Source organism: Lissotriton helveticus, chromosome 2_1, assembly GCF_964261635.1.
Source record: "Lissotriton helveticus chromosome 2_1, aLisHel1.1, whole genome shotgun sequence".
Taxonomy (NCBI): domain Eukaryota; kingdom Metazoa; phylum Chordata; class Amphibia; order Caudata; family Salamandridae; genus Lissotriton; species Lissotriton helveticus.
Window position 1 is genome coordinate 1,226,164,869 of NC_136059.1, and position 25,052 is coordinate 1,226,189,920.

Below are 25,052 nucleotides of genomic sequence, written 5' to 3' on the forward strand. Positions count from 1 at the left end.
CCGTTGTAACCCGTCGCGCCTATTGTATTCCTCATTTGATTGATTGATTGTTTGTCCGAACTTGACTGTTTGGAATTGGTTCTCTCTTTGGGTATTCCCTATTTGCGAATACTGTAGAATAGAAATATTCTACTTAATCTCCGCAAAGTAGTGAAGGATAGGTAGTGCTGACTTTTGTCCCCGTTGTAACCCGTCATGCCTATCTCCCCCCCATTGCTCAGTAGTTGGCTCAGCCCGGACCATTTATTAGAGGTAGACCATCTGGCTCCACCGGAGGACACCCCTAATAAAAAGGACATATATAAAAAAAAATGCGGATTAGCCGCTGTATCTTGCTAGCAAATAAAAGAACATAAGAATCGTTAGGAAAAACAAAAGGAATCGAGTAAAATCAGTAGGCCACTGATGAGATCTCTTTTCAACCTCACTGAAATGGAAGCATTAGGAACAACCCCTCAGGAAATATGAAACTAGTGAGGAAAGCCGAACTCAACGCCATGATGACTGCGAGACAGTTCGGCTCCACAGACCACCCCGCCCAATTAACGGCAAACCCTAGGCAAATATTAGAAATAAACAATGCAATAGCAAAGTAACAGGTTAAAACATTTTTATTTGAACAGAAATACATTAAACAACTATTTACACGGCAAACGGCTGCAACAACAAACCCACAATGCATTTCGCCGTCTGCTTGACGCCGTTCCTGTCCCTCCTTCCCCAAAGTAGCAATGTTGAGCTACCTTGGGCTACTTTCTAGTAGGTTTTTGGGCGTCAAAGTCTACAAAAGCCGTCGGCGGCGGCCTGGGGTGGAGAACCATTGCGCGAATAGTGCGGAGGCGACACCACGCGCCAAGGCCTGTCCCCGGGATGAACCAAGGGACCCGTTCCTGGGGCCGTGGCAAAGAACGGCCGGCCACCGAAGGCATGGGCCTGACCCGTAATGAACTGGTCCTCCTATTCCCTTTTTCTCCCGGCGCCTTGCAGGCCACGGAGGGGGGGGGGATGTCTTGCATATGCCTCCGACCCCCCCCCCTCTTCTTCATCGCCTGGTCCGGCCATAACAAATGTCAGCGAGACGCCGTGGGGTGCACTGGGAGGGAGAGGCGGCGCGGACGAGCCTCTCCCGCCTCCCCAGGTGGAGGCCCCTCAGCTGCACCCCCAACGCTCCACGCACCCGGCAAAGGGTTCGTCCACTCTTGCAGTATAGGGACGCTCCACACACCCAGCAGGGTCTCGTCCACTGTGGCGGTGCTACAACGCCTCACCGAACAGGCCGGAGTCCGTCTGCTCATTTGACCCAGTGACTGCCAGTAGCTGCAGAACTCCTAAAAATGGCGGTCGACCTTGCAGGAACGAACCTGGCGTGCAAGGATGGCCTGGTCGCTGGCCAGCTAGAAAAACGAGTCCTCCGTTCAGAAACGTTCTCCTCAGCTTTGAAGATTCTACGAGAGTTGCGGAGGGCCCTTGACCTCCGCGGGCCCCGACTGCCCCCCGATGGGAAATGAATGCCATGATTGCCCGCAGAACGACCAAGACGAAGCCACGGGACGTCGGCGCCCTCATGCTGGCGCCAGCCTCAGTTTTGAATGACCCAAGATACTGCAGACTACCAATTTGATCAGTTCCGGTGGAACATCAGTATGACCCGGTAGGAAAGATTGTTGCCCCTCCCTTTTTCTTTGATTGATGGTTCATGTCACCGGTCCCTTCTGTTGCCCCTTAACGCAACTTCTGGACTGCCGAAAAGAAGTTCTGGTCCAACCACGAGTTGGTAGAGACAGTTTGACTATACTTGGACCCGCCTGACCCCACCCAAAATGGCGCCGGTACAAACGAAACTCACAATTCCCCGTTGTGTTCCGGATGCTCAGACTTGATATCGTGAGATATGTATGCAGTTTTGAAGCACATGGCGGGAGGGGATGAGTATTGCTCGAACATTCGAACAATGAATTTGATATTAAGTTCTGACGCATCATTGATTACAGTATTATTGAAAGTTCGAATCTTTTTGACACTGATGGTACTTACCCACAATGAATTTTCGATATGATTTTATTGCACTTATCGTACCTTGATGAAATAAAACAACCACCGACTCAGTTATGTTTTCCGCAGATAAATATGCCCTCATGTACAGTTCCAGTCTGCTCCGTGGCTGGCCCACGTGGTTGTAGGCCTGCATTTGTACGTCAACATTTTTAAATAAAGATTTTGTGACAAACAAATATAGTCGTAGCTTTTGGATTGGTAAGTTCGAATACATAGCCCTTGTTTCCGATCTACGTAAAATGCAGGCGAAATAAAGCAAGTCGATTACTGAAAGGTTAAAAAGCAAAGTACCCAGAAATATTGAAAATGTGAATGATCCAAGTTTGTTGCGCGTGTTTTTTTTACTTTTGTGCAACCTAAGGCAATCGATAAAGGTCCCGGTGTTCTGTTTTACTTTGTATGCCACATATCTCAGGGAAATTGTTTCAGATGCCCCTAAACCAGACCCGGTACCACTGTAGACCACCCCGACTCCTCGAAGAAGAACACGAGTTCACCCACTTTACCCTGATTGCCCTTTTGTCTCGACCCCCCCCCCCCCACACAAGATCCGCAATACCACACGCGGACGATCTATGCAATGTGCAGTCCATAAATGATTATGCCTCCCACACCACCAGTCCCTCTGGGCTTAAAACGCCGAGATGGAAGGGACTGCATCCCGCGGAGATAGGTCGAAGTACGTAGTAAGTAAAAAGCCTTTTGGGTTTATGCGCGCGAATGTGTCTTAAAACGCTGCCCCACCCCTTCTTTTTCCCCTTCTTTCTGCAGGTCACATCGGAACGTCGACTAAAGTATGGAAAAGACCTAAGCAACACGCCATGGCTCCGCGAGGACAAATGATACTTTATCCATGGGGACTGCCCCTGAGGACATGACGATTTTGGGTGATATGAATGCTCGCGTGTATAACCGGTTGTGTATGACTCAGTTGGATATACGTTGCACGCGTTGGTTTGATAAGAGAGATGTTTTTGTACGGCTTGAGGGATGATCGAACGACCGATGGAATGGGGGAAAAGGGAGGTATGAACCTGGTGCCTATACACGACGAGCAAACGTAGATATAACACTCCCTCACTTAGAAACAACCGTCTCTCTCTCTCTGAACCCAGCGACTGGAGGGGTGGCCTGAAACAGAAATTTGGCGGGTTATTGCAGTATGACAAAAATATGACTCCAACCGGCCCCCGAATAATGCAACCAAGAATGACGTGCACCTACGAGTAGATTCTTACGCCATGAAACTCGAAGTTGCCCATTGTTCCCCACTAACACCCTCCGTTGCCTCAGCCTGGATACCCATTCGCCAAAAAAAAAAAACGATTCAAAGATCCCACCGTAAGTACTAGCCCGACCAGGATAGTTCCCGAACAATTGACGAAAGTATAAGTATTTGCAACAGAGATCAACAACTAAAGACAGCCAGGCGAATTAACTAGGAAACTAAGGATGCGCAGCATGCAGGGGGAAATGTCTTTGGCCAAGTGCTGTTTTACGTTTTGTCTTGAGTTCTGTATGTAAATGTATGTTCCCCCATCCCCCTCGGCTGAATTCATGTGTACGTAGTATCTGGATTTGCGTTGTCCCTCAGTCTGTGTTTCTATATAATATGACCCCTACTGTTTTGTGTGTTGTGCGCACCAAAATGGCCTATTTTTGTACACGTTTCTCTCTCTCTCGTCCTTTCCCTCCATGTTGTACGTGTACCGAATAGTTCATTTAAAATGCGACCGACCCCTGCTCCCTCTTCCTCTGTGTGGTAATGTTGTGCCCCGCCGGCACGAGCCTAATTGGTTCTTCGAACGCAAAGGTGATCGACAAATTGCCAGAAACTAAAACAATTGTAATTTGCCATGTTACTACCTCTCCTTTTCTGTAAAATTGATAGAACTCGAATTGGCTATAAAGGAAAGGACAGGTAAGACGACTGATGTCCCCCTAATCTGGCCCTTTTTACCGGAGGACTATACGTCAGTGGCCTTCTGCTCTCAGTTCGTTAGAAACACAATCTCCTAGGCCCAGATTGCCCCACCCCCCACCCCCGCACCCCTAGTACGGATGTCCAAAATGTCCCCGTTCCTCCCGCATGACCCCAGCTCCGTAAACTCGAGGTATAACTGATGACCCTGCTTAACTGTTGCTCCCCGAGAGAAGAGTGTTTAGCCTCTACCCCTCTCTCATGATGATTAAAGACTGCCAGGGCTAGGGGCAGAAAGCCACATGCGACATGAATGAACGCCAAATAGACTTAGTTCAAACTCAGTAGACATGCCCGTATACATACTCCACAGTGATAACTTCTGACCGTGACCGATGAAACATACCCCCAGCTACCTAGATCTGGGACGGAATTGAAATGTATAAATGCCTTCTCTTACCAGTTCGCTAAAACCTGTTTTGTACCCATTCAAGGATACACAGTCACCGGAGGAGAGGGGCTGGACGTGACGCACAGCCTGACTACAGATCGTGAGGCGCGTATGACCTCGACCTAAGATGGAGCCGCAGAGCAACGGGACGCGGGACGATGCACCACTCTCAAACGCAGAAAACGAAGGAATGGAGGGCTGCCTTGAAGCCCTCTGCTTGTTGACCCACGCGTGCCAGAAGTCCCCGCCCTTTGAGCCCGATTGATGGACCTGCCTGCGCATCACCCTTTTGCTCCATTGGTCCGTCTCAAAGATCCGGTCCCACTCCGCCCTCTCCTCCCCCGATTATCCGACAAAACCCCTTCTATCCTTTCCACGTGAATTTTGACTCCAAGACAGAAATGCAGGTGCCCAGCATAAGGCACCCTTAAGAGAGATTAGCTAGGAAACAGGACTGTGGCCTAACGGCAAAGGACAGATCACACCCTGCGACGTGTAAAGAAAGACCCGAGCTGGACCTATAGCTCCACCGCCGGTGCTCAACAGCGCCAACGGAAGAAAACGAACTACCAGAACCTACCAGGGATGACTCGCTACTAAAAAGACACTGTGGCAAAGACCCCCCCCTTTTTTTGGAATTTTCTGCATCCCTTGACAAATTGCTTGTATTGGACTAAGTTCCTCCCTCAACCACTTTTGCCTGTAAAATGTTTCATCGGTCACTTTTAAGTACGACGAATGTAAATGTATATGTATTCCACCTCGTATGTTGCATCAACTACACACGGTTATATGTAAGTCTACCAATATTGACAAACGTTCACGACTATATGTATGATAAACACGGAAATGATCTATCTTATGTAAAAAGCGGCGACTGTGGAAAATGACAAAATGTATATGTACATAAGCGGCGTTCATTTGTGTTCACCCTCGCCACTGGTGAAGGTAAAGAAAGTCACGAAACAGTGGCCCCGCCATCTTGTTCCCTTTTAGACTCCATCACGAACATAGATAGTAGCCATCTTTGTGTCATGACCTCCCTGCCCATTGCCGATAGCCATTATATATATATATATATATATATATCTCCCTCTCCCTCTCCCTCTCCCTCTCCCTCTCCCTCTCCCTCTCCCTCTCCCTCTCCCTCTCCCTCTCCCTCTCCCTCTCCCTCTCCCTCTCTCCCCCTCTCCCCCTCTCCCCCTCTCCCCCTCTCTCCCTCTCTCCCTCTCTCCCTCTCTCCCTCTCTCCCTCTCTCCCTCTCTCCCTCTCTCCCTCTCTCCCTCTCTCCCTCTCTCCCTCTCTCCCTCTCTCCCTCTCTCCCTCTCTCCCTCTCTCCCTCTCTCCCTCTCTCCCTCTCTCCCTCTCTCCCTCCCTCTCTCCCTCTCTCCCTCCCTCTCTCCCTCTCTCTCCCCGCCAGCCCCCGGTCTCTCCTGTTCGGGCCATAAACGCACCGCTAAACACGACCTCGTCTCCGTGCTGAACCCCTGCCCCTCGCTCTTTCATCCTACCCATAGAACGGGTCCTTTTGGTAACCTCTTCCTCCCTGCCCGATTGCCCGGCCAGATCCCAGGCCATCACCTAGCCCAACAGATGCAGTTTATTGCTTCCTACAGTAGGACCTCGCCTCACATCAGAGGAGCGGTGATTAATCAAGGCCTTCACACCCCTCGATCTGACCGACACCCCCGCATCCCTCCCAGGAACACCCATCCTCTCTTCTGGTGCCCCCCCCCCCCCCCCCCCCCCCCCCCCCCCGGCTACACCTGGCCTCTCGACCCAGTCCCACATCATAAAACTAGGTCTCGTGGATGTACCCCTCCGGCCCCGCATAGCGAAACATGATCTTATCGCCCGCCCAACCTTAGATCTGACCACCCCCTCCTGCCCTCGTGCCCCGTTGGAATGTCCGGCTGCAGATTACAATCACATGTCACATTCGCGAGTGGAAAACCACATCAGAGCGATCAGTATGGGAATGGGCCTGGAGCTGGGGTCCCAATCATGCCCTTTTTTGTACTTCAAAGTGTCTTTATTGCAATAAGGAATGTTTGTACATCATAAACCTGTGTATATAAGACGAAGCCGTAGAGAAACTTGTCAGAGCACCTCGAGAAGATACCCTGTTGTCTGATTTGACGTGTTCTGTTCCGTCGGAAATAAACTCCTGTTTCCTGCCTTCCAGTCCCCAGCGCCTGCCTCTTTATTTGGGTAATCGTGAGTTGGGTGAGAAGCGGCTAACGCCGGGCAAACCTAGAAAAGGGGTAAACGACCTGATCTGCCTGAACCCTTTTTCATCAAACCCAGTGACCTTCGCTGCCTGTGAAGCGAGCAGATAATTAAATTTTCTGTCTCTGACGTCCAAAGTATTTTATTTCGTAGATCAACCATGCCTGGCCCACTTAGCCATCTTTTCAAAAGTTGCAGGAACGTGCGATAACACAGTGTGTTCCGTTTCAAATACCTAATCTCGGAGCAGAACCCAAATTTGAAGCAGCAAACCAAGAAGCAGCACTTCAGCCACCAGGCCACAGCCCGTCCTATCTATTGTTCGCCGGTTATTCCTCACCACGCCACACACCCGCTTGCTGTCAATCCACGCTCGACCACGACAGACTACAGGCAGCATGCAAGGACGACAGAATACTATTACAAACAAGCACGGCCAGAAGTATAAAAAATAGTTACCAACCAAAGGGTCTCGCGCCTGCCTCTACGTCATGGCGCTTTCGACGATGGGCTCCAGGCCTCGGGGTCAGTAGCGCCTCTCAGCCCTGCCGGGCACACCTCTGCACCTAGCAGTCCTCCGAGGCTTCTCGGCTCCCTCCCCGAGACCCCGCATCCTTTTCCCGCGCCGCAGGCTGGAACAGTCACGTGGACTCATGTGGCGTGGCGGCTGGTGCCTGGAGGTCTGGCAGATGGCATGCAATGCTGGGGGCTTTTTCTGTCTACACCCCACAGGAAGTTGGTAATAAAACGCCAAAGACTGAGGGAGGCCAGGAAGAAGGGGCCGTGATTTAACAGGGCCCCGTGTAATGATTGAATATAGGTGAGAACTCGATTTTCTTTGTTGTGTACCGACAGAGAGGAGCCTGGTCTGTTTACAGCAGCCCCCAGACAGTGTTGGACGAGAGAGGCGGGCGGGGTGATCCAGGATGGGTATAGTGGGACAACACACAAAAGAATGTGCCTAGACTCCCCAACACAATTTTGCATACTAGACATTGGCCAAACCAAAGTACCGAAGCCAGGCAGGGACTGTCTAACTAAAGGAAACAGAGACTGGTATGGTAAATAATACAAGCATTTGCAATGCAGTAGGTCTCGTATTTGCGAAATTTTAAACTATTGGCATTGTAAATGCCTTTTATTTATGTTTTCAAAACCAACACATAGATAACAGGTTTGTCATCTACAATGCCAGTAGCTCAAAGTCTCGCAAATGCGAGACCTATTGCATTGCAAATGCTTGTTTATTTTGTTCTCTGCCTATTAGGAATTTTCAAATATCAAACATCACTAATTACATAGGCCAAAGGTATTTCCAGCATAAAGGCCAGTCACCTCTCACACTGCCAGGGTCTATACTTGTTTTTCATGTTACCATCGCTTCCTACACACTTCTGTTTTTCACCTCCATATTGTCTACTGTTCAGGTCAGCCACGTCTCATCTCGCTTTTGTAGTATTTTTACAGCAAGTACTATCTCCTGCAACCCTGTCCCTTGTCTGCCATTCTCACTTATCCTACTTCCCAGGTCAGCGCAGTTAACATCATTTGTTGGGAGTCTTTCCCCACTGTCACTTTCTACTCTTTAGGTCTTTGAAAGTACCCCACAATCTGTTTTTACTAGTAATGACCAACTGGCTTAATTGTGAATTAGACTCATTCTCACATCTGTCGAGTCAGTTCCTCGTGGTAAAAGCTGCAACAACCATGTGATGCGGGTCTGTCCCTTTTGCTATTACTTGCCTGGTTCTTCCACCTTCAACCTCACCCTAATGTTCCTCTGCCAATGAAGCCCAGTACTTACTTTGACTCCTCCCTTAGACCCAATCCATCCAAGTAGTTTCCAGCAGTCCTCAAAGCCACCATCAACCGCATTTAGTCCATATTTTTCTCACTCGCACAGTCCACCAACCCCACAGCTTCATACTCCCAATCGAGTCAGCATTATCTGTCTGTATCCTGCCTTTGTCAGGCTCTTTTTGTCCTACTCTGCACCCCTGTTGAACCACTTTTTGATTATAATGGAAGCCGACATTGGTACATTGCACCAGATCACAGCACTGGATGAGGATTTGGATGCAAAGATGACGACAGGCTTGCTTCACCGATCAGGTCCATATATAGACTGGAGGAGGGGTGCTCGGCTCCTTAAATGTACGCTGGCTTCAATGGCTCTCTCATAGGTATGTTGAAATTGCTGCATTCAGGATTGCATTGGGTCTTTCTAAGCTGTAGCCACAAAAAAAGTTCCCCTATGGTAAGTACCTCAAATATAGTTTTCTGCACGTCTACACTTGCCAGGGTATTGGTACAGTGATCAAGAGGACCCAGTGCAGTGCTGCTAGCTGCAGTGACTCCGGTCACACTGCTAGTTGGGAATTCAGTTCGATAGTTTGAACAGTCACTTGCATGAAAAATTATCTAGGTTCAACATTTGCTCTGTTACTGGCTTCACTGAGGTGCCATATACACAAAACTTTCATAGGAACTACCACTTCACCAACAACACTTACATTTCATCCTTGTACTTCTATGTCCTGTTGACACATCCATTCCTTGTGTGATGGGATGGGTGCTTAGAGGATCTGAGACTGAATTAATTGGTGCTGTGGAGGTCTTTTTGCTTGTTTGTATTGGTACTATGTTATATGGGTAGAGGTCGAGGCTGAGTACTGTGCCTGGAGAACTGGCACAGTGTATCTTGAGATGGTGCAGTGCCCCTTATTTCTCAAATGTATACCAAGTGATCTTTCCATATATTGGATGGAGACCTTCTTTAGCCTGTGTCTTGCTTCTTTTGGCCTTACCTGACACAATCTCATGGCCTTACAGACCTTCACAGGGTGGTTTTAGATATACATCATTGAATCTGATTTCTCAGTTGTACTCTGAAAACCCTTCAATGGCTCGCTGCCTGGCAGCAATACCACGTAGAGGACACTACCATCACAGCCAGTTCCCTGCACCCCACGCTGATCCCCCTAAACAGATGATAACTTGTGATCTTACCACCGGTTGGCAGGTTTGAGGAGTGACCTGGTAAAATAGCCATGCTATTGGGTAAACGTGGACAAATTAACAGCTCTGTCACACCACAGTAACCTCCACCTTAGAACCACTCTGATAATTGCTACATACTAGCCGTGACACCCTCATGCGTTCAATACTGCACAACAATTGCCCACCTCAACTCTCATGTTTAGGTAGACCACACTTTACCATAGCTGAAAAGCCAAAAGCCAACAGACCTCACACAGAGCTGATTATTAGGATTTTTACTTCTATATATAATGTGCCCAGTGAGAATGTGTTTCAATATGTTATGAATCGTTATTAGTGCTTTGCAAATGCCAGCAACATAGCCTAAAATTGCATGTCATGCCAAAGATTAATTTTACACCGTGTGCTGTCAAGCCAGTAGCCGTTTTCCGACACGCCTCTGCTACTTTGACCCCTCACAGAATTTAGAGCTTCAGGTTTATATTCCTGTACAATAACGCCTTCAACCTCCATCTAGTTTGTGGGTGTAGGGCCTAGGAGTAGCACTGTATTGCAGCGCATCTGTGCCGTGCCCTTCTTTTTTATGGTATTAGTGGGACGAGATGTACAATGCTTCTCCTGTTGTGCTTATTCTGGGCTCAGTGCCTCACCACTCTGCCTTGCTACTGGGCAAAATGTTAGTTGTGTAAAACACAAAGAACCTCTGTGTCCTGTATGTGCCTTGCAAGCTTGTGTTCTGTTGAAGTTTTTAAATTTGTGGTTTCTCTGGAAATCTGTCCTTGAAGACCTATGCCTATATTTTCTTTTCAGTTTTTACATCTAATGTTACCGTTGCATAATTAACATAATTTCACAGACATACTGTTTATTACATAACCCATGTTAAGTTTGGATCTAGGTACTCTGGACTAATTTGATGATTTGAAATGTTGGCGGGCAAAGTTCGTTTTTTTGAATGTCATTTGATGGAAAGCCTATGATGCTGAACAATATGACATGCATGGTCTTTTCAACTGGACATTCATGTTTTGAAAACTAAAGAGGCTTGCAAATAGTGTAAAATTTCTTTCCTTAGCTGAAAATGTAGATAATTCACTTGCATTTTGCGTATGCATGAACATTCTGGTATAATAACAGGTGCTGTGCCAGCCACAAAGAAAAGTAAATACATTCCAACATATAATGGTTGTTTTTTTCGATTTTGCCTAAAATGATCACTGATTTTCATATTTTCCTCTTATAGTTTGTTTTTAGTTTGCATTTTGGTGGAAGCATTTATAGGTTTCATTTTCTGTTTCCTTAGCTCTACTTACTTTATGTGCAAATACTTCGACAAATTAGTTTCTTTTTATTTGGTTGTTAATGCCTGCCTTCATTCCCGTAAGTGTGTTAAATATTGCATATTAGTCTGCTTAAAACATTTTGTACTGTGTCTTGCAGACAGCACACTCTCGCCTTTGTGCCTTCTTCAGGATTGATCTATGCATTTGGGTGTGGAACCAGAGGCCAGTTGGGGAACGGACAGCTGTCTAATGTCAAGTGTCCATCTTTGGTGAAGGGGCACTGGGCTGCAAATACTGGCCAGATCCAAGACAGAGCTGGTACGTTTCTCAATATTTATTTTCCTAAATTGAACACAGTCACTTGACTTTCAGTATTACTCTTAGCATGTTCCATTTGAAATCTGGCTAAGGTTGGAAAGTTCTCTGTATATTGGGAATTGCTGAATTGGAGCGGTGTGAAACAAAATTAAAATTTCTTAAGGCAAGAACTGCAACATTGCTCAGAAAGACCAAAAACACTAGTAGTAGCCATTAAAACAAAACATTTTCACCATTGTTGTTAAAATGGTTTTAGACATCCCACCCCATGAAAAATGTAATCCTGTGGCCAAATGTTCTAGAACCAAAGACAGATTACCACATTTACATGGGTCTCAGGACAATGATTTCTCAGATCAGCACATATATCGAAAAGACATTGAGTTTAAAGATGCTCAAGAGCAGTGGGTGAAGTGGAATCAGCTCTATGGAATTTCTTTGGGTTGTAGTACTATATTTGGCAACCTACAGTAGCAAATTAAACCTACCAGAGGCTCAGCTGGAAAACCAACATAAGAGTTTTCACTGATTTGGCTTCCATCTTTCCTTTGAGTGAGAGGAGTAATGTACTATGCTGTTATATTATCTGACAGACGAAGGTGGGGACTTCGGCACTTCAACAGCCGGCGCCTGTTTAATACTTCCATGATAAAACACAATGCATCCGTTGAAGTATGATCCAATGGGTTGGAACAAATTGGCTATCTCCAGATTAAGAGATATTCACATTTCTTCTGTAGTTGCAATTTTGCTGAGGTTGCTCAAGATCCTATTGCTAGAAGGGTCAAAGAAGACTTTGCCATCGAAAGGGAAAATAGAGTGTGATAGAGCTGTAGTGCGCAGCCATGCCTCTCTGCTATCAGCCTGTTCCAGAACTGGGCAATTAGTCATTGTCTCCTGCATTTCTATGGAGACACCAAGTTGAAAGGGACCAACACTAGTAGACTGGCACATATCTTGTATTAAGATGCGCTAAGCATCTTCTGGAAACAACTACCCATTGCCTATAATGCATATTGACGATCTTAATATGAGAGCTACCAGATGAGTCTCTGCATTGGCTTGCAATAATTTTGAAAAGTAATTATGGTAGATTTTTCTTCCATTGTTCCTGGCATTCTCCTCCAAAGCATCTGGTGAGCTAAGATAGGGGCATGCTGCCTGTAAAGAGCCCTGAATAGATCCACGTTTACATGTATGGGACAAAACTGAATTGGGGGAGTGTTGTGTACACAAAAGACTTTCTATTTAGTAGTTCCGCACTTAGTCAACATAACCTCCTACAACCTCAGCAGAAAAAGGAGCTTTGGATGCATTCTTTTACAATGTTCCGTACGGGAACGGAATTCCAAACATGTTCTGGAAAGATTAAGCTGGACAGAGGCTTGCATTAGAGTGGAAATTAAGAATTTCAATCATGGCCAACCTAAAATGTAATCCAGTGGTCAGCAAAAACTAGTGGCCAACCAAGAGCTCTCCCAACACATCATGGAGATGGTCAACCACTTTTGATGACTCCCCAACCTAGAAGGAAAGGAAGTGTGTACTAAGTGGAAAAACTCCCAGAAATCTCACCTAGCCAGAGCAGATGTCAAGGTAGGAAAGAGTCTCTATCACAGAAGGCCTATACAAAGATGTAGCTCTTGACCTCATAGCATTAGGCCCGCTAGGGTTCTTTGCAGAATGAAAACTATTCCTCTTGACTAACCGGAGGTGGAAAAACACAATACCTCAGAAGAAAGAAGGGTATCATACTGTCTGCTCAAGAGGAGTAAAGAAAATATGTGTTGGAGGCCTTTGTGGCTGTGGATATACATGCTTAGCATTGGGGAGAGGAGTTGGCCTAACGGCTAGGGCGGTCAACCTCGGAGCTGAAGAACCAGGTTCTAGTCTCGGCAGGGACGCGCAACATCCTGTGATTCTGGGCAAATCACTTAATCTCTCCATACCTAACAAAAATGAATGTGTCTTCAAGTAATGCAACTGGTGCTTGTGTAAAGCGCTCTGATACCCGATACCTTCGGATCAAGTTTGCGCTATATAAAACTTTGTAAAAAAATTACATAAAATAAAATACGTCCGCCATCTAGTGTTAGGCTCAGAAGTGTGCAATTTGTTTTTCTTTGAATAAGTCTTTCAAGTCACAAGGTATGGTAACTCCTCTTTCTGCTTTCAATGCACGTGGTCCTTGACGCCATAGTTTTTTCCACCGTCTGGTTCGGTTGTGAACTCCTGTGCTGTGTCTCGACATCGTCAAAAAACTAGCATTTAGGCATGTACCGTCTGTATTGTCATCGATGGTGGGTACTCATAGCTTACATTGGTCACGCGCTCGAGCCAACCAAGCCCTGGAGGGCCTTCACCCTGTAGGACAGATCCTTTTTCTCCAAGTTCTATTCTTGCCATGCCCATCTAGTGATGGAATGGGCACTTTTTTGTTTTTGCCCACGATGCCAAGCCAAGTTCCCACACACTGACCAACACCTAGTGTGTTACTTGTGCCTTTCTCTGTATCATTAAAAATCCATCGGCGAGGCGTGTAAGTCCTTGCGCTCAAAGAAGATGCTACACAATCGGCACGCAAGATGCCTCGAAATGTGCAGATGTACTGTAGACGACACTTCGGACATTTTTAACTCCAAGTACCACCACGAGGCACAAGCTCAGGCTTTGGCAGTGTACAAGAGCTCCTTCTAGAATGGTAACAGTTTTGGGTTGAAGCTCGAAATCCAGGACAAACCGTGAGTACTGTGCCACATTCATCTAGACCACAGATCCAACAAATCATCCCAAAGGGTCAGACGTCTGGTTTGGACCAACCAAAGACCTCACACTGGGCGCCACTGCCTTCGGGCCATGGATGGCAACAATCCGCTGTACCAGAAACGCCTAGCCCTGGCTCAGCTCCGCAACAACAGCACAAGGCCCATGCCCACCAGTCCTCGGCTTCTAGTCAAGACTCTGAATCGAGAGCCCTAGGAAATAAAACCCGGTTCGCCTTGTAACCGAAACAAAGTACATCGGATCAGAGACACTAGGCATCGAAACCATCAGCGCCGAAAGCCAATTCAGAACCAAAGTCGTATACTCTAGCCAAACAGAAGGCCAGCTCTGAAACTGTGGAACCGGTACACACTACTTCCTAGAGGGTTCTATTCATTCATTTGGGGCCATAGGGATGATGGGGATCAGTATTCTCCTCCGCCTCAAGATGGTATGTTGGACAGTTATGACTCAGACCCATCTGCAGACACGGATCCAGATCTATATCCAGCAAAATCTTTCCCTCTAGATGATACTGCCACATACCATGACATCATAGGTAGGGCAGCTAATTATCATAAGGTCCAGCTCTACTCCGAACCACTGGAGGATGATTTCCTATTCAAGACACTTTCATCGACTCACCGCTCTGCACAGTACCTGCTGATGCTTAAAAATATCTGTTGTATGCCGTAGCATACATTTAAGGACTAAGTAAAAGCACAGGTCATTACACAACGACTGGGTAAAAAATATAAGCCGTCCCCTACCGACCCAATATACATAAAGGGTCAACTACCACCATACTCTGTAGTGGTTGCAACAGCAATAAATAGGGCGAACTCCCAAACATCTGGTGAGGCACCCCATCAGACAAAGAAGCTAGGAAAAAAGAAGCTGCAGGGAAGAGAGTGGCAGCACAATCAGCCTGCCATTGGAGGATAGCCAACTCCTTTGGTCTCCTTTCTCGTTATGACAGGGCACACTGGGATGAAATTGAGGGGCTCCTCCAACATCTCCCAGAACAATACAAGAAATTGACATTTGAGATTGCTTCAGAGGCCAAACTAATAGCTAACACCTTGATCCACTGTGCACTAGATGCAGCGGATACAGCCGCAAGAAGTATTAACACCAGTGTCCTCATAAGAAGACATGCCTGGCATAAGCTTTCAGGCTTCAAGCCAGAAGTGCAACAGAATATCCTCACACGTTCTTTTGATGGGAAAAATCTCTTTGGCTCTCAAGTAAACACCTTACTAAAGAAAATTAAGAAGGCCAATGAAACAACTATGGGGGTGTTACAAATATCTAGGCAAATAGGGAATTTTCCACAGTTTCCCAGTTCTACTTAAATCAGTCTATTGAGTGACCAGTGTTCTCTTCCCCAACCTGACGCAGTCGCAGAAAGAGCTTTACACACACTGATGTAAAAAGAGCTCTTATGTACTATATTGACAGAGCACAATCATTTAGGAAAGCACAACAACTCTGTGTTGCATTTACTAAACCACACAAAGGAATAACCATTCCAAAATCAGGTGTTTCAGGTTGATTTTATAAAATGTATCCAAATTTGTTATGTGAAAGCCAAACAAAATATACCTGTCCTGCCAAAAGTTCACTACACTCGCAAAAAGGGTGCTTCTGTGGCTTTTTTTAGGGTATACACCCATGACTCACATATGTGAGGCAGCTACCTGGACCACTCCGCATACATTTACAAAACATTACTGTGTAGATTTCATGGCCCAACAACAAGCCACTGTGGGTCAAGCGGTTCTAAGAAGTTTATTTCAAACAACTGCAACCTACACAGGTTTGCCACTATATATGGGGGAAAACTGCTTTACAATCTATGCTAAGCATGTGAATATACAACCAATATGTTACTTACCTAGTAAGCATCTGTGTGTGGCATGTACTGCTGTAGATTCATATGCACCCACCCTCCTCCCCGGACACCTGTGTGGATTGCAATTACAAATATATATATACATTACATGATCTTGCATGGTCATGTTACTAGGATACATCATACTCACACTCTATCCTCACCCGCTCTGTGGAAAACAAGCGAACAATGGCGTAGAGGACCATGTGAATTGCAAGCAAGAGGAGGAGTCGCCATACCTCGTGACTTAAAAGACTTCTAAGAAAAACAACTTGCACACTTACAAACCCAACATTAGATGGCGCACTTCTGCTAAGCATGTATATCTACTGCACTATTTGCCACAAACCGATGCTTACTGTTTAAGTAACATTTTCTCTTTCTTTACCACGAGGAGTGTAAAGGTAGGAATGATTCCCTGATTATCCCACACAAGAGTTTTAACATTCCAGAAGAGGCTTGCTCATACTCCCCTTTGCGGAGCGCTTGTACCATCCTGCTTCCTCATCCTCACCACCCTACTGTAAGTCATTCCCGATTCCAATGGCATAGATGAAAACTATTCAATTAATACTACAGAAATGGGAAATTGATGCCAGAAGTGTTTTTCAGTGTAAGCTTTTAAATGCTTTTCTTAATGAAAAAAGAGCTCAAAATATCCTCTCGGTAACTTGGCTACCTAAAAATATCCTCTCCGCAACATTGGAGGCGATGTTTCACCGTTGCTTTGTACATATTCTGGGAATTCTCTGTACACATGCGCTTAAATGTTGCCTACTTTCTTTGTATCACATTACTCAAAACAATATCTTTTCTGCAGCAGTGGATTGGGCAACATAATTTTGTTTGGCATACTAAAAAGGTACTGAAATATTTGAAGCGGATAGCGGCACTGCGTTTCATCATTCCTTCCCTAGTTTCCATGTATGGTGTTTAAGCCCATGGAAAATGAAGCCCGGGGCACTATGTATTCAAAAATGGCAATAAAAGCAACTGTTTTATGCATGCACAATACTCTTGGGTCTTGTCGATTGTTAGGTGGAGTGCTTTGCACCCAGATGTAAAAAGGAGTCTTTCCAGCATTTGCACAATCAAGCAAGTCTTATTGGCTTCGCCAATACTTGTTGTAAAATGATGCCCTAAATCTAACTGGGTGGGATATCCGAGAGCTTCGCAGTTTCCTATTAATGATTGAACAGGAAAAAAGCTGTGTCTTTTGAGCGATGCCTGTTTGTTTTCATGTTTTCTATGGTCAATAATTGTATTGTGTTGTTTTCCTGCACCTCCCAAAGGTTCATTCCTCAGTCTCCCAGGATGCTAGTCATTTGTATTGTATTGTACTTTACATTTATATAGTGTTTTCAGCCCCTGACGAGACGTTGAAGCACTTTCCAATGAGATCTTTGATATTCACTCCCCCTTTGGCCAGAGGCTATGTCAATAGGCTGTATGTAGTCAGGCACCCTAAATGCATGCACCTTGCCCATATTACATATAATCTCCTGCAAATATATTCCATTGTCCTTAAAACTCCTACCTCTAACACTTGTTTCTAAGTAGATGCTAAAGATCTTCCATTTTTTCTCAACAGATTCCTGTGCATATCACATCGTCAAACGAATCTTCTCTGGGGGAGACCAGTGTTTTGTACTTTGCTCCAGATACGGGGTAGGAAATAGTTTTTTGCTTGCATGTCTTGAAAATGTGTCTAACTGCACACTCCTGTCTAACAGATGATACTTAAGATAGTTTTTTTTTGTGGTGTCCTGGAAGCTGTTTTTATTTTTTATTAATCAAGCACACAATTGAGAATAGCAAAGGTAACTCATTACAGTGACTCTTGTCACTTCCTTAGATTTGTGGCATGCCAGGCCGCCTGGCCCACAGACTGCAGTATGCAAATAAAATTCCATGCTTAACTATGTGAAAAAAGAAGCCAGGGCATAGGCATGGACCCAACATGCCCAGGCTCCTCATCCTACAGTAATTTGCTTCCTGAGCACCAGTCTGTAATCTATATCAAGAGAATGGGCCGATGCCACTTAGACGAAAGAGTAGACAAGAAAGAGGACTAAAACTTCCATGTGCAACCTTTACTTACTGGTACGTTCAGCCCCAGTCCTCACAGACTTGTACGACACCTTCTCCAGATCTCACTAATAGTTGAAGTAAAACTCTCCCTACCCACAGTGGAGAGGATACGAATCAGCCTTTTCTATTCTCCAGGCACAGTCATAGTGTCTTTAAAGGATGTCTACCTGTAGTACCCTCACACTCACGCCATGCATTTTTTTTAGTGGTTTGCAGTAAATATATTATGAAGAAAATGTAGACTGAAAAAAGTTGTCAAAAAAGTTGTGTACTGAAAAGTTGGATGAAAAAAAGCAAACTATGTTGCTCTACAAAGGGCAAAGATAAGTGTACTGAGTGCAGGGAGAAGGTGGGTCCTCCATTTTAAAGTAGAGAGGAGCATTTACAGTGAGATGGAGAAGAGGAAGGGGAACAAGTAAGGAGTTTTTAAGGTTCGAGGAAAGGAAAATTTAAGAGGCAAGAAGGGGTTTTAGGTTTCATGAAAGAGTAGTAATGACCTGGTAGAGTTCAGGAATCTATAGCGGTAAAGTGTATTTAGGGGCATGTAAGGTTCAGGGAAGGGTAGTGTAAAGGGAATGTTAAGGGATTTTTTAGGGTTCAGGTAAAGTTATCGTTAAAGCGTAGTTAGTGTTTTTTTAGAGTTCAGGGAAGAGTAGTAATAACGGGTAGCAAGGGGTATTAACTTTCAGGGAAGGTTACCTTTTAAAGGATAGTAAGGTTTTTAGTGTCCAGGAAAGGGTAGCATTAAGGGGTAGTTTGGTAGGGTCAGGGTTCAGGGATAAATGGCGTAAAAGAAAGGTAACATTGAGGAATACTAAGGGGCTGGAAGAAGTTTAGCGAATAGTAGTGTGACAAGTTAGTTAGGGTTTTTTTAAGGTTCAGGGCAGGGTAGCCTTAAGAGTTAGCCCTGGTTTTATAGGCTTCAGCAAAGAGTGTGCATGAATAGGTAGTTGAGGTTTTAAGAGTTCAGTGATGGGATGTGTTAAGGAGTACAAAGGTATTATTAGGTTATAGTTAGATAAATTAAAGAATGCATGTAATAAAAACTACTTTTAAAATTCCTCATTTTTGGAATAATCATGGATAATCATGAAGGACACAACAAAAAAAGCTCGACCGTTTATACTCAAATTTAATGTTGACATTTTAAAAGTAGACTTTACCTACATACAACGTTTTTAAATAGGAGAACTCAGTACCAGTTCTAACTGCATAGTTTTGTTGACATGTGGGCTTCCCACTATGTTGAAGGTGTAATGAAGTCCCAAGGAAGATTGCGATTGGGCACCCACATGTCCATCCAAACTATTCTTTAGAGAGGACTGTGTTTCTTTGGTTCAGGAAAATCTAGACACTGTGGAGCCAGGGCATCGTTCTTCATATCTGCCACCACTCTTAGAGATGTTCCCATGCTTCCTAGAATGAATTAGGTTTTTGTTTATTTTCTAGGCTTCCAGCTCCAAGAATAGACGAAGCTTGGGTCCCAAAATGTATGTCCAGAGGAGCAGCTTTGTGCGAAGTCCTTTACTGGATAACTGTAGGGGGTACAAGCTTAGTTTCAATTCTTTAGAAAGAGCAACACACTGCCTCTTTGCTGCATAATCCAGGCACATTACAGCATAATCTGAATTTTAGAAGATAATTTTCATACTCTAGTTAAATTGTACCCTTCAGAGATTTAAAATGGAGGGTACCGAGAGCCAGCAGCATAAAAAAACAGAATGGTGCAGCAAATGACTGAAACCAGGCTTAAAAAGGATGCTGTGACCTCCAAATTACAGGTTTACCATGGTTTATGGTAAATCTGTATTTTTTATAATTCTTTTCAATTTGTTTCAAATCTGATCTTTACTTGAAATTAAAGTTTTACAGGTAAACAGTTGAAGTTTCTCTTTCAAATGACTTATATTTTACATGAGGCACAGGCAACACATGTTTTTCCAGATTACTCACTTCTTCAGACTGTAGCATAAAAAATGTATTTCTAATGATTGAATAGTTATTACTTTTTTAGGAACATTTGATCAATGCATTTTCCTAATTTCCAGTCACAAGCACACAGTCATACCATATCATTTATTTATTATCTCAGGTAGTTGTCCCAATCGCGTAATTTTTTGGCTACCATTTAAAATGAACACAATAAAAGTCATACATAAAAACTAGAGCAGGCATCAAATATTCTGTTTCAGAATTAATGTATGTATTCATCATATGTTTGTATTTATGATTTACTAAAAAAATATAGTGGCATGATCATTTATTTGAGAGGGTGACCTCATTGACCATGTACTGCGCTCAGCTGTCTTTTGGCTAGGTTAGTGCTATAGAACAAACATACATACATATACACATATAAACACAACACTATGTGAGTCTAATAGTTTAGGTGAAGTAAAAAGGATAACGGGCCTTCGGGTTAGGGTTCAACAGTGTTTATGGTTTAATCTTTTTATTTCATGTTCTTTATACATTTCTTTCAAATGTGTCTTTTCTTGAAATGAAGTGTTTATTGGTAAACCATCTAAGTTTCTCCTTCAAATCACATATTTTACATAAGGCACAGCCAACTCGAGTTTTTCGCGAGGTTACTTTCTGCAGATCTGTGGAGTAAGATGTTATTTTGAAGGCATGTGTCGCTGTAGATACACATGCTACGCATAACACGTGCCATCTAGTGTTGGGCCTGGATGTGTGGCAATTGTTTTTCTTGGAAAAGTCTTTTGGGTCACGAGGTAGAGTGCCTCTTCCTCTTGCTGGTAATGCGCATGGTCATCCCCTCCATTTCTAGATTGTTTTCTTTCCACTGTCTGGTTTGGTCGTGTGCTTCTGTGCTCCTGGTCGACTAAGTAGAGGTGCTTTTTTCGGTCTATATGGATTCCTCCCCTCCGTCGGTGTTACTTTTCTATTGCCCCCCCCCCTTTTTAGGTCGAGCCTGGGCAGCGCATGCGCATGCGTGAGTATTGGAGTATGTACTTGAAGACCCGCCCACTCTCTGCCCATATTTGTCATTGGCTTGTGTGATTGTCCTTCTAAATACTGGCTTCTAATTCTTTATTAGGCTCTTTGTTCCCTCCTTAGTACTGCCTTGTCTTCATTTGTAACCTCTCATGAGGACTGGCCCTTCGGTTGTTACAAGGTACGTCTTTAGTATGTAGGCACTAGTTTTAATGAGTATCTCTTACTGCAGGAGGGTCTCTCATACGCAGTTGTGACCACCGGCCTGTTTATTTAACTTGCAGCAAACGTGGAGCTTTTCAGAGGCCGTGGGAGAGGGAGCAACTCAGTGATGCCTTTAGGGAGGTCAAAGGTGCCTGATGTAAAGTTTGCTAGATCTGACGTGTTTTATTTTCTGAACGAGCATCTGTTAAACATGAATATGCTTTAGGTTTGCTCCTTCACTCACTTGCTAAAAACCATGACTTCAACAAAGGGCTCTTACCCTCTTTTCCCAATTTGTTCCACTGTGAAGTGGATTAAAAAAACAGAAAGCAACTCTTTGGCACAAATGTCTCTTTGGACATACTCTCCCGCAACCGCACCCCTACCGGAAGGTATTGGAGCGCTTTACTGAGCAGTTCTACAGTTCCAAAGTGGCAGCTCGCTGTGCTTTGCTTCTAGGCTCAGATTACCTGCAACAGGTGTGCTTTCACCCCCAGCTTAATGTTGCTCTTGCTCATCTGCTTTTCTCCCCTGCCCGCCACTTTGCTCTATCGTTTGCTCCCTATACCCTCCGTGCCCATTTCCCCCACTGCGCCATCATTTTTGCTTCCCCATACCTGCACCCTCAGTTTTGCTTCCCCACACGATCCCTGTCTATGTTCCTTCTGTTCGCAACACAAACACACACACACACACTCTCTCTCTCTCTCTCTCTCTCTCACTCTCTCTCTCTCTCTCTCTCTCTCTCTCTCTCTCTTTCTCTCTTTCTCTCTTTCTCTCTTTCTCTCTTCTCTCTCTCTTCTCTCTCTCTTCTCTCTCTCTCTCTCTCTCTCTCTCTCTCTCTTCTCTCTCTCTTCTCTCTCTCTTCTCTCTCTCTTCTCTCTCTCTTCTCTCTCTCTTCTCTCTCTCTTCTCTCTCTCTTCTCCCTCTCTTCTCCCTCTCTTCTCCCTCTCTTCTCTCTCGGAAAGCAATAGGTCTCGCATTTGTGAGAGTTTAAGCTATTGGCATTGTAAATGACAATGCCTTTTATTTATGGTTTAAAAACCAAAACATAAATGAAAAGCAAGTCATTTACAATGCCAATAGCTCAATAGCATATGCATATGCTTGTACTTTTTGACTCAGGTCGATGGTTGTTACTTCACTCAAGTGGGGTGTCAGATTGACCAATGCCCCATGTGGGCCTTGCCCTCTGGGTTCTAATTCAGTCTCAGCTGTATCTCTCTAACGTGCCTCAATGGTGATGGAACAGACACCATTCAGATACTGTCCTTGCTGCCACGCAAAGTATTATTGGAGCGACCTCCATCAGGTATGTAATTTTTGCCTCTCACCTGAGCACCACGAAACCACTGGAGATCACCATCACCTCGAGATGTCACACAAGGGTGGCAACGACACCCCAGACCTTTGGTACCGAGGACATTTAGGGGAAATGTCATCAGCAACCTTCTGCTGCAGATGAAGAAGCATTCTACCCCGGGGATAGCTCCGGTTCGGAGCTCAGGATTGAGGATCTGCTTCCAGCCCAGCAAACTGGGACTACTGCACAATGCAAAAGGTTTATCCAATTCAGGCATTGCTAGATGGTTTGTCAAATGCATCCAGACATGCTACTAAAGCTATGAGGACTTTGCCCACTCTTCCAAGAGCCCCCTCGGGAGAAGGGAGCTTCCATGGCCTTCCTGGCGAACATCCAAATAGCTGACATTTGCAAAGCAGCTACCTGGTCCACACCTCACATTTTCACGAAACTTTACGGTGTGGATGTACTAGCTCGCCAACTAGCTAATGTTGGCCAGGCAGTACTTTGTACACTTTTGCAATCCACTACAACATCCCTAGGCTAGCAACTTCTTTTTGGGAGAACTACTGTACAGTCTATGCACAGCATGTGTATCTACAGTCACACATGCCTCAAACGGAAATTGTTCTTATCCAGTAAGCATCTGTTCGTGGCATGTAGTGCTGTAGATTCACATGCACCCACATTCCTCTCTGGACACGTGGCAATTTGTAATCTCCTTTAATATCTTTATTTTTTCCCTCTTTTGCATGGCCCCTATGCTCTGCACCCCTTTGCTCTATGCCACTTCACGCTACTCCAAGCCACTTTACGCCGTTCTACGCCCCTCTAGTCTATGCTCCTCCATCCCCCTCCACTCTATGCTCCTCCATCCCCCTCCACTCTACACCGCTCTGCCCCCCTCCGCTCTGCCCCCCTCCGCTCTGCCCCCCTCCGCTCTGCCCCCCTCCGCTCTGCCCCCCTCCGCTCTGCGCCCCTCCGCTCTGCGCCCCTCCGCTCTGCGCCCCTCCACTCTAGGCAATTCCACTTTATCCCACTCCGATTTTATCCCACTCCGATTCTATCCCACTCCGATTCTATCCCACTCAGATTCTATCCCACTCAGATTCTATCCCACTCAGATTCTATCCCACTCAGATTCTATCCCACTCAGATTCTATCCCACTCCATTTTATCCCACTCCATCCACTGTATCCCACTTACTCCACTATACTCCACACCCCTTTACCCACTCTAAACCTCTCCTGCCACTCTACGCCCTGCCACTCTACGCCCTGCCACTCTACGCCCTGCCACTCTACGCCCTGCCACTCTACGCCCTGCCACTCTACGCCCTGCCACTCTAATCCACTCTGCAATACTTTACTCCATTGTATGCCTCTCTATTCCCCTCTATCCCACTCCCCTCTATCCCTCTCTGTACTACCCTCCGCTCTGCGTCCCTCCGCTCTGCGTCCCTCCGCTCTGCCCCACCACTTTATCCCATTCTATCCTTCTCCATTTAATCACACTCCATTTGATCCCACTCCATCCACTGTATCCCACTTACTCCACCCACTCTACGCCCTGTCACTCTATGCCCTGTCACTTCTACACTCTAATCCACGCTGCAACACTTTACTCCACTGTACGCCTCGCTATTTCCCTCTATCCCACTCCCCTCTATCCCACTCCACTCTCCCATCTATGCCTTTCCACTCTATGCCCCTCCACTCTCCCATCTATGCCTCCACTCTATGCCCCTCCATTCTCCCCTCTATGCCCCTCCCCTCTATGCCCCTCCCCTCTATGCCCCTCCCCTCTATGCCACTCCGTTCTCTGTTCCTCCACGCTACTCTACGCCACTCAGTTCTCTGTTCCTCCACGCTACTCTACGCCACTTAACTCTAGGCAACTCTACGCCCCTTAACTCTAGGTCACTCTACGCCATCCACTCTGTGCCACTTTACTCCACTCTACGATATGTCACTATGCTGAACAACACTTTACTCCAATCTATGCCCCTCCACTCTGACACTCCATTTTACTCCACCTCCATGAAACCACACCACTCCACGGCGCTCCACTCTGACACTCCACTCTACAAAATTCCATGGCACCTTTCTACTCCATGACACTCCACGACCCTCCGCTCTATGCTCCTCTCTTCTATGACCCTCAAATCTGACACTCTGCGCCACTCCATTCTACAACACTTTACTCCACTCTGTCCCCTCCACTCTACCCACCCCCCTCTACCCACCCCCCTCTACTCTGCAGCACTGTACAATACTCAACTCTACTCCATTCTTCGCCACTCTACTCTACCACATTCCACTCTACCCACAATCTACTGTATTCCCACTCTATGCCACTTTACTGCAGTCTACAACACATTACTCCATTCTACTCCCCTCTGCACAACACACACCACTCTAGCCCACTCCACCACTCTAGCCCACTCCACCACTCTAGCCCACTCCACCCTACTCTATTCCACTCCACTCTATTCCCTTTACACTCTATGCCACTCTGACACTCCACTCTACTTTGGTACTCCACAGTACTCCTCTCAATCCCCCTCCACTCTGCGCCCTGCC

The 25,052-nt window shown here is 45.6% G+C and overlaps 1 protein-coding gene across 3 annotated transcripts in view; it reads left to right on the plus strand.

The window, feature by feature from the left end:
* HERC3 (HECT and RLD domain containing E3 ubiquitin protein ligase 3) overlaps positions 1–25,052 on the plus strand; it is a 604,132-nt gene that overhangs the window by 212,054 nt on the left and 367,026 nt on the right. For all 3 annotated transcript variants that reach the window (XM_078676105.1, XM_078676106.1, XM_078676108.1), the window contains exons 9-10: positions 11,097–11,257; positions 17,506–17,582. In XM_078676105.1, coding sequence (XP_078532231.1) covers positions 11,097–11,257; positions 17,506–17,582 — 238 coding nt within the window. The remainder of the gene's footprint in view (positions 1–11,096; positions 11,258–17,505; positions 17,583–25,052) is intronic.